General features: G+C 33.1%; 1 protein-coding gene across 1 annotated transcript in view; it reads left to right on the forward strand.

The window, feature by feature from the left end:
* Window positions 1-15,329, forward strand: part of BRWD1 (bromodomain and WD repeat domain containing 1) — a 78,290-nt gene extending 62,961 nt beyond the window's left edge. Inside the window, exons 36-42 of the mRNA XM_070944304.1 lie at window positions 751-903; window positions 2,464-2,636; window positions 3,848-4,083; window positions 6,420-6,587; window positions 8,687-9,577; window positions 10,685-11,527; window positions 13,126-15,329. Of these exons, the coding sequence (XP_070800405.1) occupies window positions 751-903; window positions 2,464-2,636; window positions 3,848-4,083; window positions 6,420-6,587; window positions 8,687-9,577; window positions 10,685-11,527; window positions 13,126-14,162 (3,501 nt within the window). The 3' untranslated portion in view covers window positions 14,163-15,329. The remainder of the gene's footprint in view (window positions 1-750; window positions 904-2,463; window positions 2,637-3,847; window positions 4,084-6,419; window positions 6,588-8,686; window positions 9,578-10,684; window positions 11,528-13,125) is intronic.
* Window positions 15,330-16,770: the final 1,441 nt, after the last annotated feature.

Raw genomic sequence — 16,770 nt, forward strand, 5'->3', positions numbered from 1 at the left:
CAAAGAATAGCTTTATTGGATATATCATATTGGCACAATTCTGATGAAAACTGACTCTGAAGGTTCCTACAACTTCTTTGGCCGAAAAAATGCTTTTGAAAGTAAAAAAAAAAACCTTTGATGATCGCGCAGCTCAGCTGGGATCATCAGAGGCTTTTAAAAGCATTTTTTCTACAACCTCTTTGGCCGAAGAGTTATAGAAAAAATGTTTTTAAAAGGAAAAAAGCCTCTGCCGATCAGGCAAGTCAGCTGGGATCGTCAGAGGCTTTAAAAGCATTTTTTTTTACAACCTCTTCAGCCGAAGAGGTTGTAGAAAAAATGGTTTTAAAAGCTTAAAAAAAATGGCCACGCCCACTCAGTCATATTACCTCCCCACCCCCCCAAGCATGCCCACAGAACTGGTAGTAACAAATTTTACATTTCACCACTGATACATATAATACACACAAATAATAATAATAATAATAATAATAATAATAATAATAATAATAATAATAATAATACAGTTCTTCAAACGCTGTTTGAGATAATAGACATCTGATTTTTGTCTTAGTCTTCATTCCAAGCTGCAAACTCCTATGACTATTAGTTGTGCTTGTTTTTAGTCCTTTAAAAAAGTGTAAAGTTACTTAGTCTGCACAATTCCTCTCTGTGTCTGTCTTGTCTATCTGTCTACAGGCTTTCCACCTGTATTTGAAAAACTCGACCCCAGCCTTTTAATAATGGAGCCATTTGGTTATCTTTATTTAGGACTACAGAGAAATTATAGACACACCAATGGACTTAGCCACAGTAAAGGAAACACTAGAAGCTGAAAACTATGATACTCCAATGGAACTGTGGAAAGATGTCAGACTAATATTTAGCAATGCTAAAGCATATACCCCAAGCAAAAAGTCTAAGGTAACATTTCTATACTATTTACTGCAATAACCAAATAAGTATTATTAGCAGTTAGGCAAAGGTTAGATGGATAGGAAATGAAAGCCATGTCGGAAGATCATTGGAAGTGTGAAATCAATCAAAATTCTGTTATGAGAACTTAAGGAACAATTGGTAAATAATTTTACTTTAAAAACATAATTAGTTTAAAGGAGAATAAACACAAAACTTTATACAGTCGTTAATACAGGCTCTGAATGTGTAAGCAGCTTCTTTCAACTGTGACTAAATGTGTTTTAATTAAAATGTCTTGGATAATATTTTCAATTACTACTTGATTCCAATATGTTCACTTTTCTACACTTTCTGAGGCAACATCAATTTCTTATGATTAAATTGTTGTAGATGTTCATTATAGCCAAAATGAGAAATAGAATACCTAAATACAAGAATAGTTTACTGAAGCACCACTGTACATGTTTGCAGATAAGTGGAGGAATTTTATGTGCTAAAATACAGACCTAAAATTGGGTTCAGTTTATCTGTGAGTATATATAGTACTACATTTTATAACCCATATATCCCATATATACTTGTGGATGAGTGCATCTGTGGCTAAGCCAACCTTTGATATTTTTTTTAACCAAAATACAATTAAAAATGTATTACCAGCAGATAAGACACTTCTGAATAATAAAAAATACAGTAATTTTGAGGGTCAGCTTCTTACGGATGGAACATTGGTAATGGTAATTTGGATAAAAATTTGATGGTTGGTTTTATAATATTATTCTCCATCCATGGACTTATATGTGAGTATATATGGTAATGTGCTCAGTATGGTAACCAGTGCTACCATATACATATTTCCTCTAAAGAATGTCCTCTGATTGAATAGGTCATACTTTTTGGTAAATTTGCATACAACCATAATTGAATGACTGCAGGAAGAAAAAGTGCAAATCCTATATAAAAGGTATTAGAAAATAAATTACTATTTCAACAGAATGAATAGCAAGTGGGAGATAAGGAAGGAGGATGTATGGAATTGCTAGAGTAAAAATAATTGTATTACATTCTACAGAAGTCTGTGAAGTTATGCCAATACAGGATATAAAATGGGTGCTTGGTGGAAAGTAAAAGTGAAAAAGATTATGGATGAAGAAAAGATAGCGGTAAAAGATAATTACCGCTGCAGAAAAATTGAGGAAGAGAAAATACTTCATATTTTAGTATGAATGTAGTCAAAGAGAACAGGGCCTGGTTAAGTTAATGTGATAGAAATAAACCAAGCAGTTTTGATGGAAATAAATTGTTGCCAATTAAGTGAAGAGAACTAAAAATAAAAATGAATTAAAAATAAAAGTGAAAATAATCAATTTCATTATTTTTCTTATACATTTAATTTTTTTGGTTTACTGTTTTGTTGCTCCTTTTCTTTGGTTTGCTACTGTTTAGCTGAAAAGGAATAGTGTAATGGGTTGTATATTATTAATTAATACTTTAAAAAAATAAAATTATTAATGTATGAGTTGCATAACCTTCATAGTATATTAATTCAGTCTTCATTTCTTAATCTAGATATATAGTATGACACTGAGATTATCTGCACTATTTGAGGAAAAAATTAGAAGAATTATCTCTGACTTTAGAACTGGGCAAAAGCACAATGAAAGAATATGGAGCAGTGAAAGATCCAGCAGGAAGTTGCAAAGTCTGAATAAATCTGTACAACATTCTTCCAAAATACTGAGGTAAATTTTTCAGTCTATATTACTTTTAGAATAATATTGGTATTAGATGATTTGGTCCATATTTAAACAGTATTTATTAACCCCAATAACTGACTGGAGTAAATTCTCATTTTCATTTAGTTTTGTTCTACAATTTTTTATAATGTACTTTATCATAAACTATTTTCTGTTGCATAAATGTGAGAAAATTATATTCACGGATGCATTAATAATACTTCTATGGATACAGGAATGGATATTGAAGGAAAACCAGTCATAACAAAAACATATCAAACAGATAACTGGTTGTGATTGTTGTTTACTTTTTCCATGTTTGTTAATTGTTATTATTTTTTGTTTTTCATAGTGAATATAAGCATCAAATGGAAAGGACCATTTGATGGAAAGGCCCTTTAAAATAATTGAGTCCAATCTCCTTCCCATTTCAAAATTTGCTAAAATTAAACTGGGCTGCTTCTTTTATCATTTTTCCCCACATAAATTTTAGCAAACTGTAATTCACCTCAAACAAGTTCCTTAATTAATAATTAATTTTTCTTTTCTATTTATTAGTCTTTAAACTCAAAAGTTTAAATTTTAAACTACAATGAATATTTTTAAGAATATTATGCATTATATTGCATCATTTTAATGATATTAATATTTATTAATATCTAATAAAATAATTACATCTTTCATTGAGTGTTTTTTATTTATTACAAAGAATCTTACCTGTTGTCCAAAGTTTTAAGGCATCATACATAGCACTTCCCCCTCTAAATTTTCCTCCTCTTCCTTTATTGTTGGTTTGGCTGAGAGATCATGAATGGCTCAAAATCACCTAGTAAGTTGTATAGATGAATGAGGATGTAGACCTAGTTTGATCTAGTAGTTAAGGCACCCGGCTTGAATCCAGGAGACTTTGAGTTCTAGTCCCACTTTAGGCATGAAAACCAGCTGGGTGACTTTAGGCCAGTCACTCTCCCAACCCAACTCACCTAACAGGACTGTTTTTGTGAGGGAAAATAGGAGGAGAAGGAGTATTAGGTATGTTTGAAACCTTGAATTATTTATAAAAAATAATAAAAGTAGGATAAAAATAAATAAATAATGCCTGGTTACCTCCATTCTTAGCCCAAAGTCTTAACCAGTACAGCATAATTAAATACCAACGCATTTAGAAAACAAATTACATTAATCAAATACATATCGTTTTTATTCTGTATGTTAAGAAACACAAAACAGAAGCAGTGTAAATCTCGAACAGAAATTCAGTCTGAGACAGAAAACTCTTCTAATCAAAATACATCAGGCAAAAAATCCTGTTTCACAAGCCATAAGGTGTTTACTACTAGTTCTACTCGTAATATTGCTGGAATATCTTCTGACTCTACCTCTGCATCGTATTTTGGATCAAATACACGGACCAGAAGCACAGCAGTAGCTCACAGTTGTACATTATCAACAGGTAAATGAACTGAATTAAAACTTGGTTTAAAAAAACCCCTCTCCAGTTTTTATTAATATTGCTTCCTTCTTTACTTGGCTTTAGAGTAAGGAATTGGTGGGACTCTTTCTTTAAAAAAATTGATACTGAGGAAAAAATCCTTTATGAATTTACAGTTTTTAAAGGTGATGACTTTATCTAATTTGGTAATGAAACATCTGCAAGAAAACAACCAAGCTCAGAGAGCACCAAGGAACCCAACCATATGGGAAGGGGGCTCTGAGTGACCTCTTTGATATCCAAGGACATGAAAGGACTATGGTGGGTTAAACGTCCCTACAAATGTTTTTGAGAGGAACAGCACTGCCATGTCATTCTGTTTATAAATTCTTTAAAGCGTCCCTTGTTTTCAGAGTTCTTTCTGCTTTTAAGTTATCTTTTTGAAATCATACTGGTCATGAAGTATAAGTCAACGTCATAACAGTGTCCAGTTTTTAAACAAATAGAATTCAATTCAGATTCAGTTTTGACCATCAGTCTTTGGGAATATCTGTCCTTCAGAACATTCCTCCCATGATTTTATGACCTTTTTTGAGAGAGCTAAGTAAGTGCTATGGTCGTTAAGTGTACCAATAGTTCACTATGGGCACACTTTTGCCAAAAACTGTAAATGTTGGTGTTCTGCAAAATCATTGCAAAACACGGCCATGGGACCTCAGGAGGAGAACCATCAGAACATTGAATTCCTTGGCATTTTACTTTCATTCTAGTAATTACATGTTTTCACTTTTGGGCCATAAATATTACAATGGTGACCACAAGAAAAGCATCAAAAAAAGGAGAAGGAAGGACAGTTTATAGACCAGGACATCATCAGATATTTTCTTCAATCCTTTTTAAAAAGTGCTTTAATTACAAGCTTAAAGATTTGTAACAAAACATGTTATTTTGTAAAATATATCTTAACTTAATGAACAACAATCCCATGATTTTCTAGTTAGCTTTACTATTTTCAAAGGTACTCAAAAGTAAATCAGTCTTCTAAAATAATTGTTCCTTTATTTGTTTTAAAAAATTCTTAAATATAGACCAGTTAAGCTTTTTCTTTTAAGTTAAAATCTTCAAGATACCGATTTTTTTCTTCTTAATTCCAAAAAGAAATTGACTCAATTAATATCTTCATTCTTTTTCTGCTGGTCAGAAAATCTGTCTTAAGTTGTACATTTATTAGATCCAAAAGCGGGGTTTTGCAAGTCAAGTGTCCATCAAGGCTGCACAATGATTTTGAGCATGATGGTAATCATTTGGCTCCCAAGCCACTCAACTCACAATCAACCATAAGAAACTCAGTATCTGTAGACTCCTTACGAGGCACAATTATCCAGAATGCAAGGGCATAATCTTTCAATCTCTCATTTGTAGGGACGTGTAACCCACCATAGTCCTTTCATAACCTGGATGCGATAACTTCTTCAGAAGTCATAATATCTTGTGTCTGTATGTGGATAATTATCACTGATTTTAGAGAGGTAAAGCTGAAACCTCCAGGATCTCTTGGTATATCCTCCTAAGATTGGAATATGCCAGCATTAATCTTTTGCAAAGTAATTACATGTCAAATAATCATGGACGTGTTTCTCATTTTCCAATGTGATTATTATATAAATTTAATATTTTGCATTTATTTAGAATACCATTATCTTTAAATTACGGGAAAATAAGCCAATATTCCAAATAGTCAAATTGTTAACAAAATGTAGGAAAAACAGTCACCTCTATTGGGGTTTAATGTTTGGTGTTTTTAAGACTGATAATTTTATTTTTAAAATATTACAGCTTTATCAACATATTTTTATTCTGCTAAAGTTGATATACATGTCCTATATTTTACATTGCAATATTTCTATTTTGAGACCTAATTTATCACCTCTGTGTTTCATATGTAAGTAACTAAAAAGCAAATAAGTTCTAAGTTTTTTTTAAATGGCTTTGGAGTGGGATTTAGTTAATTTAAAAATCTTTTAAATCTGTAGTTAGCATTAATTATTGAACTTTGAGAGATATTAACCTTAAATTATATAAAGCTCATTTATACAGCAATCCTTCTTAAACAGTTGGATTTTTGTGTGGCAGGATTTGACATTTTCTTTCTTTCTTCTGTATTGTTTTAAACTTTTCTGATGAGCTCCCAAAACTTTACACAGCACATAGTAAAGTACTGGTGACTATTCTGTTGACATAATACATTAAGATCTAGTTATACAAAATGCAGACTGTCTGCAATTTATTATTATGTTTAAATACATGAGAGAAATATTTAAAATTCTGATTAGCTTTATATCATTTAACTCTTCCAGAAAGTGAGTTAGAACATTCATCAACTGCTTCATCTTTAAGTAGTTCAGAGGAGAGCAAAGAGAGTTCTACAGCTCTGTCATCTCCAGTGCTACATAATGGAACTTTTGGAGAAAAACGAAGTATATTCAGGATTACTAGAAGTAAAGTATATCAGCAAAACCAAATAGGTATGTATATATTTATATATATTAAAATGTATGTCATGTCTAAGTCCTGAGCAACTTAATGACAATCAAAATTGTTAAAATATGACTACCAACGCATAAAAGTGAATCTTGGCAACTTAGAAATTATTAAAAGTAAAAAAGAATCACCATTCAAAAGAAAATAAATGCCAACCACAACATATTCCATTCAAGTCTTTTTTTTTCCCATTTGGATGGGCTCATCCAATACTTTAGCTCAATGCCTGGGAGGAAAAACAGGTTTCCAGGACATTTCTGATGGTTAGCAGGAACAGGGTTGGAAGTGGTTGCAACAGAGAAGCCATGCCTCTTCATTCCCATCAGATGACATTGTTCCATGTAAGAAACCTGAAACATAATTACTATGTTAGATCCCATGGGAGGAAAATAACAAATTGAAAAGAAGCAGTGTCACAAATAACCTGGCCTGGTGCAATGAAGGCTTAATAGGTGATTACTAGCAGTACCCAGAGTTCAGGATGCTAGTAATTATAGGGAGCCACTTTTTGTTCATGAAGTGGTGGTTTGATATGTGTACACTGTGGTCACCCACTTAACACTATTAATATTACTGCTACTAGTAGTAGTACTATTACTACTAGTAGTAGTAGCAGTGCTGCATTCTGAACCAGTTGCAGCTTCTGAGTGGTTTTTCAGGGGTAGCCTTAGGTAGAACATATTACAGTAGCCCAAATCGGAGATGATCTACTAAGAGAATTTCAAAAATGTTAAGAGATTACATTAAATAATGCAAAAAAGCAAAAATAATGGAATTGTATAATTCCTGTTCCAAAAGCCGTCTGAAATATTGTTGTATATCTTTTTTTCCCAAAAATGCCCCATCTAGGGTAGAATGGGATAATTACATGAAAGTGCATCTTAATGCAACCTTGTACTTGTGGACATAAAAACATTTTGACGCCCATGTAATGGCATCATGTGATGTAATGGTACCACCCATTATTGGATGCCCAAATAATGTGAGATATGTCTTACTAAAGGAAAATTCCTGATGGTAAATTGGACTTCAGACAGTTAGCTAATAACTTAATTATTTTCAGTTGGCACCAGAAAACTAAATAGAGGTCTATTAATAAAACATGCATACATGCTTATCACACTATTCCTTTATAAATAAGGGCATTACTCTACAAAATACAGAAGTGTATGTACACATAAGAAATTAATCTGGAAATTACTCAAACAGCAATCTGTAAAAATTATTCCTTTCCTCCTTTGACTGGTCCTTAGCATCATTCCATATAATTCCTTACTCCAGTATGATGTTCTTTAGCCTACCAATGGTGGGATGGTGGTGGTGGTGGTTCTGTGTGAACAGCAGGCGCAGGTGCAAGCGCCCATGCCCACCATTTGTCAGCCTGGTTCTAAACGGGTTGGGGACCCCTGAATTAGTTGGTGTATATGAAAAATTGTTTTCATATACTGCTTTTCTTCTCCCCACCCCTCTCCTCCTGAGCCCTCAAAATGTGGCAAGGAGAAAGCCACTACTTCTTTCTGGAAGGCAGAACTTAGGAGTGAGAAAGTGACTTTTTTCCAGGTAGAAGCCTTAAACGCTGCATTCTGGCTAGAAATGAGATTAAGCTTTCTTGCTGGTAATCAGAAAGGTATTTCATAGTAAAACCAACTGCTGACCTAGTTTACATTAGTACTGTTCACTGTACATCTCTTTCTAGCTTTGCAACCCATGCTTGCTTTCACCACATCAGTGCATTTCATTCATTTTACCCTTTAGTCTTTAAGCTTTTCAATTCTTTGGGATTTCATCAGCTGCCTCTAAGGACAATTTTCTCAGTCTTCTTTTTTCTCTCAGCCCATTCACCCTTCATGTATTTAAATACAAATTTAAAATCTTTATCTGCATGTAGTCAGTAAAAATGTAACTATGGAAAATATTCCTCCAAATGGCTTATAAAAGATGAAAAAACACATACCTATATTTACTTTAAAAAGGTGAGAACCTCAACACTTTGCATAATTTAGGAGTTTAGAAATAGTCAAAATTATTTGTAGAATGTTTATTATAAGTGTGTGTGTATTCATTCATTCATTTATATGTCCAGCTTCACGAGGGGATGCAGATAGCCAAAGGACTGCAAGGAAAAGGATATGGGAAAGAAAAACTGATAATTCAAATGAACATTATGAAACATTGAGCAATAGATTTGGTAGGTATAGAAAAATACCACGCAGAAGTGCTACTGTGGCGGCTAATAAATTAAGAATGATGAGTGATGTGGAAGAAGAGTTCTCCAGCTCAGAAAGTGGTGGTACCAGAAGCAAAAACAGAAAACTACCTCATCGCAATGCTTCTGCTGCAGCCAGAAAGTTACTATTAAATGATTCTGAAGAAGAAAGTTCCATGCATTCTGAAAGTGACAAAGAATTGGAAGAACAGTCTGACAGAAGAAAAGCTCCTAAAACTGAATATTTTGCTGTTAAAAAAAGGCATAGTAGTGGATCTGAAAGTGGTAATTCAAATTCTGAGAGTGGGATGAAAAAAACACCAAAGAGGTACCCTGTTAAAGATTATAAAAAACGTTTGAGAACTGCTTGCCGTGTATCTCCCAAAACAAAAAACAGCCCAGAATGTTCAGAAGATGACTCCAAAAACCACATATCAGATGATGAGAGCATTCAGAAAACAGTTCATCAGTTGTCATCTTCATGCAAAATTAATGCCAATAGCAGCTCTGAGACAGATTCTGAGCAAGAATGTAAAGTTTTAACAAGACATACTTTTACAAGGGCATCATTTCGCTTCAGGAAAGCTAAAATATTGAGTGATTCAGAAGGAGTGGAGTCAGGAAGGGATGATGAGACTCCTTCTTCTTCAAAGATCAGAATATTTTCTGAAATTTCAAAACATGGCCAAAATGACTCATCTAATTTAGAATCTGGAACCGATAGCAGCCACTCAAGAAAAAGTCAGGGAAGAAAAGACATCAGGAAAGGTGATGTATTTAAAATATATGAAGTATTAGAATAAAAGGGTGTAATGTAATGCATACTCAATATTTTTCTTTTAGTCTCATTTAGCACAACAAAGTATTCTGGATCTACTGACTTACGTGCAATTTATCCACCTTAATTCATTTTAGGAATACAGCCTTAGTCACATCAAACAAATATTTGTAATATATTGTTTGATAGGTGCATATTTTTTTCAAAAAAGATAAGCAATAGACAGTTACAGATGCAGGGTTAGGGTTAGCCTAATTCTGATTTTATCCCTCACTTCTTCATCCCATAAAAGGAAGGAATAGATTGACCCCTTTGTAATCCACTATCTTGCTTCCAACCCAATCTCCTCAATTACTTCTTGCTCTACATGAGTTATACCAACTTTGCCACTGCCTAATTTGAAGGGAGGCTTGAAGGTAACAAGCAGGAAAATAAAATATGTATTGAGCATCACATGTGGAAAAGTTGGTGTAATACAGTACAGTGCAGGAAGTAATTTAGATTAAGCTGTGGAAGCAAGTTACTGGAATACAGTAGGAAAGATAAGAAATTGGGCTAAGTAGCAATAAGCAAGGTACATGTTATGTATATGTTACAAGGATTGTGTGTGTCCAAGAAAGAAGATTGCTTGAATTAGCTTAGAAAACCAATTCTGCAAGAAATAGAGTTGGCAGAGGTAGGCTCAAAATTCCATCTCCCTTATATCCATTACTTTTTTTAGGCTTTATAAGTTTTTCTTCCTATGAATCTCATTGGCAGCCATGTTTTGATGCTGTACTGAGTATTTCTTCAAATTGCAGGGCTAAAAAACCTCAACCTTGATTGACTATCTACTAAATCTAGTATTTAATGATCTGATATACTGAAATGTTGTCATACATTTGTTAATTTTTGCAGTTAGGTCATGAAATTTTCTGAGGTTGATAATTATGATGAGTAAATTTTGCCTTAGCTGCAAGGATATTTACTTACCTTTATTATCTTCAACTAGATTATTTACAGTTGTTAATAAATATGTTTATTTCAACCAGTTTTTATGAGTTCTTAATGCTTTTATATTGTGTATTTAAATATAATTATTCTGTGTGCCTTTATAGATTCTGTTGCCAAAACAAATGGGCTCAGCAAATCTACCAGAAAAAGACCATTCCAAAGTGATCGTCAGACAGGAGCTTGTAAATCAGAATACATCTATGGGAAATTGCCCGGTACTGTGACTATTAATAAATTAAGTCTTGTGAATGATGAGGAAGACTTCACCAATTCAGAAACTACTAGAACCTACAGTGACAATAATAGAAAACTGAACTGTCACAGTATTGTTTCTGCAACTAGAAAGCAATTAGATAGCTCAGCAGATGGAAGCCAACAGTCTGGTGAAGCAAAAAGGAAACAGTACTGTAGAAGAAAGTGTATTCAGTCTTCCAAAGCTGCCAAGATAGATGGTAGTGACTCTGAGAACAGTTCATATTCTGAAGGTGCTGAAAGAAAAAAAATGCATATTAAAAAAGCCCACAGGCACAAGCCTAGAACTGCATATGATAAAAGTATAAATCCCATTCTAAAGAAAAGTCTGAAAAGCCAACTGCCAAAAGATAGAATTCCTGATAAACATCCTGTATTTACACATAATACTATAGTCACTTCTGAATTTGAGGGAGATTCTGAATTAGACCAATACAGTGACAATATTAAAGAGGAACACATGTGTCAGAAGACAGTAGACTCTTCAGGAAAATCAAAAAATGAATCTGAAATACAGCATAAAGGAAATGGAACTGATTCTCTGCCAAATAGCAAAGAATCTTCAAAAAACACACAATCTAAAACCAGAGTAGATTCCAGCTGTCCTGATTTGGAAGTCAAATCTTACACCAACTACAGTGATGTCAAAACACAACCCAAGAAAAAGAAAGAAAAAACCGATGACATTAAGGAAGGTAATTTTTATAATACTGATATCTTTTCTTTGATAATATTGAAAGTTATGTTTGTTGTGTTATGTGCAAATTATAATGTATATTATATTTTATATGAAATAAATATAATATTTCTTACATTAAGGATTGCATTCAAGGGATGTATAATTTATTTGTTTTTTGAAAACGCAATTTTATCTACAAGTTAGAAAATTATGCAGTGTTTTGGATGCAGATTTCTTGATATTTTACAATATCCTCCTTTTTCATCTAGAAGTTATTAAATATTGTTTAATATGTATCTGTTTTGCTATAGATGTTAATATTTTTTAAATTTTTACTTTCCCTTCAATATGTTACTGCAATGAATGATTGTAACACCACGTAATTAATTAATTTGATTATGGATATAAAAATATATGATAATTGGAAATATTAATAATCATAAAGGAATATAAGGAAATACTAGGAGGTATACTTGGTGAGATTTTAAATTTGAGGGGTATAGTACAATATAGAAGAGAAGAGAAAAATTGAATTTGGTTAAGATCAGAGATGGTTTAAAAAAAATAGAAGAGAATAAATAGCATGGCAAAAAGGAAGTAAAGAAATTGTAAATTTAGATGAAATGACTAAAAACTATTCAAATTTGTGAATCAGCCAAATACTCTATTCAGAAAAAATACATTGTATGTTTGTATGTGTGTTTGTGTAAAAATATGTTACTGCTTTTGTATGTTGGGGTTTGTGCTTCTTTTAATTTTTACGTTTGTTAAAATTATTTAAATTTATTGGCTGTCCAACTCAGTGGATTTACAGGAATTCCTCAATTTATGATTACAAATAGAGCCCAAAATTTCCATTGCTAAGCAAGACATTATTTAAGTGAGCTTTGCCCCATTTTATAATCAGGTTAAGTTAGTAACATAACCATGTTACTATAACCATAACTTCATTAAGTGAATCTGGCTTTTCCATTAACCTTGCTTGTCAGAAGGTCACAAAAGATAATCCCATGACCCTGGGACACTGCAACCATCATAAATACATACTGGTTGTCAAGTGTCTGAATTTTGGAGATGCTGCAACTGTCATAAGCGTGAAGAACGCTCATAAGCCACTTTTTTTAGTGCCATTGCATTTCAAATAGTTACTAAATGACTGCTTGTAAGTCAGGGACTACCTGTATTTATTTAAAATAAATGAACATTTGCAAAAAAAAAAAAAAAAGATTGTCAAAAAAGACAGTTAAGAATTGTACAATACAAAATGCACGTATGATTTTCATATATAAAGCTATGAAATAGGAAGAACAAAAAATTGCAAACTAAACGGAGAAAAATTTAAAGAAAATGTTTCTTATTACTGATGAGTACTTGCAGTTCCAAAAATCACTTAGATTAGCATCAAAAATATCTAAATGGTAGTTGAATTTGAGAACTTCATTGTAGTTTTCAGCATGTTTTCACAGTGAAGGGAAAAGCCAAGATAAGCTTTTAGGCAGAGTACACAACCAAATGTATAACAATTTGGACTAATTATGATTAAAGTATTATATCATTTGTCTTAACTTGTTTTAGAAGTAACAATATTTAATCTAGAAATTCTTCCTTCTACAGAATCAGCTTCTCAGCTATTGAACCAAAGTCCAATAGTACTCAGGAACAGAAATACTTACAAAAGTTGTACAGAGTTGAATAACATGTCAATGAATATTAAAACCCTCAATGGAAAGAAAATTCCACGTCGAAGTGCTGCTGTGGCTGCAAGCAAAATAAAACTTATTAGTGATGCAAAGGAAGAATTCTCAAGCTCAGAAGTTGGATACTGTAGAAAAAAGAACAGAATACTTCCACTCCGCAGTGCCTCTATTGCAGCTAGAAAAGTACTGGATGATTTACCCTCACACTCAGATAGTGAAACAGAACTGAAAGGACATAAGAGAAAGGGGAGAAATAATCAGACTTGTTCTTATTCATCTAGGCAATCTAATAAAGCGCTAAAAGCAAGATATTTAGATGCTGAAGAAGAAAGTGTGTTAAAACAGAGGAGCAGTCATAGCGATGGATCAAGACAAGGTTCTATCAAATCTGTATGTAAAAAAATCACAGTAAAACATTTTGATGAAGAATCTTCCAGCAGCATTACTTCTGAGGATCAAAAAAGTTCAAGTCAAGATAATGTAACAAGTGACTCTGTTGCAGACTCTGAACTGGAAAAGGAATATAATTTTACAAATGTGAGGAACACCAGGCACAATGGAGAAAGGGAGAAAATGGGACAAAGTAGTGCTTTGTCAAAGAATAAACAACTAGGCATTCCAGAGAGCTCAAAATCTGAACCTGATAGAAGTTCCCATTTTTCTTCTGATTCAGAAACTCAAACAGAATCCAAACCCATCAATAATAACGGAGGCGTAAAAACAACAAAAAGGAAAAGGAAAAGGAAAGCCACGCCAGCAAATAAAAATGGCTTTTCTGAATCTTCCAGAATACCTCAGAGAAGGAAACGGCCAAAAGTGAATGAAGAGAATGATTCTGATGAATTGCATTACACAAAATACAAAAGAATAAATCGACGCTCCAAAATCAGAACTAGAAATAGGGGCAGGCAAACTGTAAGGTATGCAGATGATGAAGAGGATTGTGAAACATGAAGATCTAGCTCACTTTCCTTTTATTAGTGATACTAGACTTACGTTGGAACTTCTCTTCCTCTAATTCAGGGAATATATTTATATTTTTCTATGAAAAAGTTAAATGTGGAAGCTCTGTTTTGATAATATGACTTGCACTTGCCTATCTGTGCACATATGCCAAAATGTGCCTCGTTATGAAGGCAGAACTGTTGTCTTTAATAATATTTTGTTTGTTAGTGTAGTAAGTGACAAGAGGGGATAAACATTAGATAACAGCTTTAATGTTGTTTGATTAAATAGCATGGTGCTGCAGATTGAGACTACCTATGTCATACTATATTAGTGTGTTCAGAACCAGATGAATCTGACTACCAAGGTGTTTAATATTTAATTGATCAGTAATGAATAGAACCAACTAGAATATATTGTAAACAAATCTTAATAGTTACTAATTTTAAAGAACAAAAATGTGAAAAATGGCTACCAAATATTATAGCAACTTGTAAAAATGAGCAATGCTATTGATTTGAGGAAAAACAGCTTGAACAAATAGATAATTTAAAAATGCTTATTGATTTTATAAATATGTGGATTAAAATTTGTTGTCATATCCCTTTTAATATACGGCACCCATGCTGTAAATTTAAGATCATTAGGATACAGGTCTTTCCTTTTTTGTTTGTGAAAATTTGTGTTTTGTGCTTTTTCTTTAAAATGATTAAAGCTTCTGTTCTGTAGAATACTATATTTAAGGTGTTATTGGTAAAGTTTAATATTTACTAAAGTTCCTCAAATTTAATTATTTATAATTCAGATTGTTAGTGCAATTGAACCACTCCACCGCTTGATTTAACTAAATAAAGCACCTTCATGTTGGTGGTGTTTAAGTTGGCATTGTTGAAATAAAATCATTACATTTCATGTAGCATATGAAAAATGGGAAGGACATGCTGCTATGTAAGCGTATACATAATGAGATGTTAGTGACTTCCTTTTCAGAAGTACTATTAACGACTTTCAGTTTTATTTTTCTCTTCAGGCCTAATGAAATTTTATTTTGAGAATTATTTATTCAGGGTTATGTATGTGATATTTTTATGAAACAAAATCCTGAATGTTGGTTTTGTCTTCCACTTTTTTGATTTCTCAAAATAAAATTATCCAGATAAGATGGTTATCTACAAATTCTAATATTCAGAATTCTTTATTTTTGTATGTTAAGTTTAAAATGTGCTTTAGAGAAAAATTGCACATTTCTGAATTTAAAGTGAAGATGAATGTAATATATTTTATTTAGGAACTTAAAAATGTAATTTTGTTTCTGAAGTAAATGATAAAGAGAAATCCCAAAGTTCAGTAATTTATCTGAAGTGCACTGCCCATAAAATTTTATTTGCAATTTTGGAATAATCTTGAATTTTAACTGTTTGTGTTCTATATATATTATAGAAAACTAATACAACATTAAATAGTTTCACCCAAAAATCTTTAAGGTACTAGAATGAATACTGAATTTGCCCAGTGACATACAATAAATGGAATGTTCTCAAATGACATCATTATTGTAGAAATGGCTGCAAATTACCTTGAAAAATCAAAGGAGTAAAAGTTCTTTTATTTCAATTACTGTTTGTGAACATTAGAAGACAAATCCATGTTGTGGTAACTTTAGTGGAATACTAAGTTTGGTTGAATAGTTTCTTTTCACACCTTATATATTACTGCTATGGGCAGTTAAGGAAAAAAAGATAATTGCTTTTCATATTCACATTTTTAAAGTTTTTTTAAAAAAATACTATACTTTAAGTAATACTCAAAAAAACTCAACAACCCTTGGTTGGAAAAAGGTAACTATTTAAGCCTTAGATTAAAAGCGTGAACTTCCATTGGGAATTCTTGAGTTGCAGCTTGTTATACCCGGAAAGCGTAAGATTGCAAATAGCTATTTTGCGAAAAATAACACACAGCAATTGGTTGCTCTATCACTGTTTCTCCCCCCTCCCCCCCAATGTGTAATTTAGAGAAAGAACAAAATTGGGGAAAGAGAAGGGAAAATGGCAGGTGGTTATGTATGCAAGTATGTTGGGGTAGAAGCTTGGTGCTGCAACCATCTGTGTTTGCGAGGATGGGGGGGATCACCTGGTATCCACCTTAAATCCCAGGTGGTATGAGAGGGAGGACGCACACAACCTGTACTCTGCCCTTGCTGATTAGAATGTCAAAAATTTATAATGCAATCCTCTGGCTGTATAACATAAAGGCATGTGGTGCAGAGCCTTCCCTCCTTGGGAGACAGGCCAATTGTGATTAAGAAAAATCAGACTATTTTTATCAAGGATGCACAGATGGTTACGGGAGCTCCCCGTTACTCCCGGGTAACACCTCTCCTATGCGAGCTGCACTGGCTACCAGTGGTCCTCCAGATCCGCTTCAAGGTGCTGGTACTTACCTTTAAAGCCCTACATGGCTTAGGTCCAGGGTATTTGCAGGACCATCTCCTACCTGCCTCCCACCGTCTTGTCCGCTCTCACAGGGCTGCCCTCTTCAGGGTACCGCTGGCCAGACAATGTTGGCTGGCGACGTCCAGGGGTAGAGCATTCTCTGTAGGCGCCCCTGTCCTCTGGAA

This window comes from Pituophis catenifer, unplaced genomic scaffold (genome assembly GCF_029215685.1).
Source record: "Pituophis catenifer annectens isolate HBS135680 unplaced genomic scaffold, rPitCat1.0.hap2 SCAF_4, whole genome shotgun sequence".
Lineage (NCBI taxonomy): Eukaryota > Metazoa > Chordata > Lepidosauria > Squamata > Colubridae > Pituophis > Pituophis catenifer.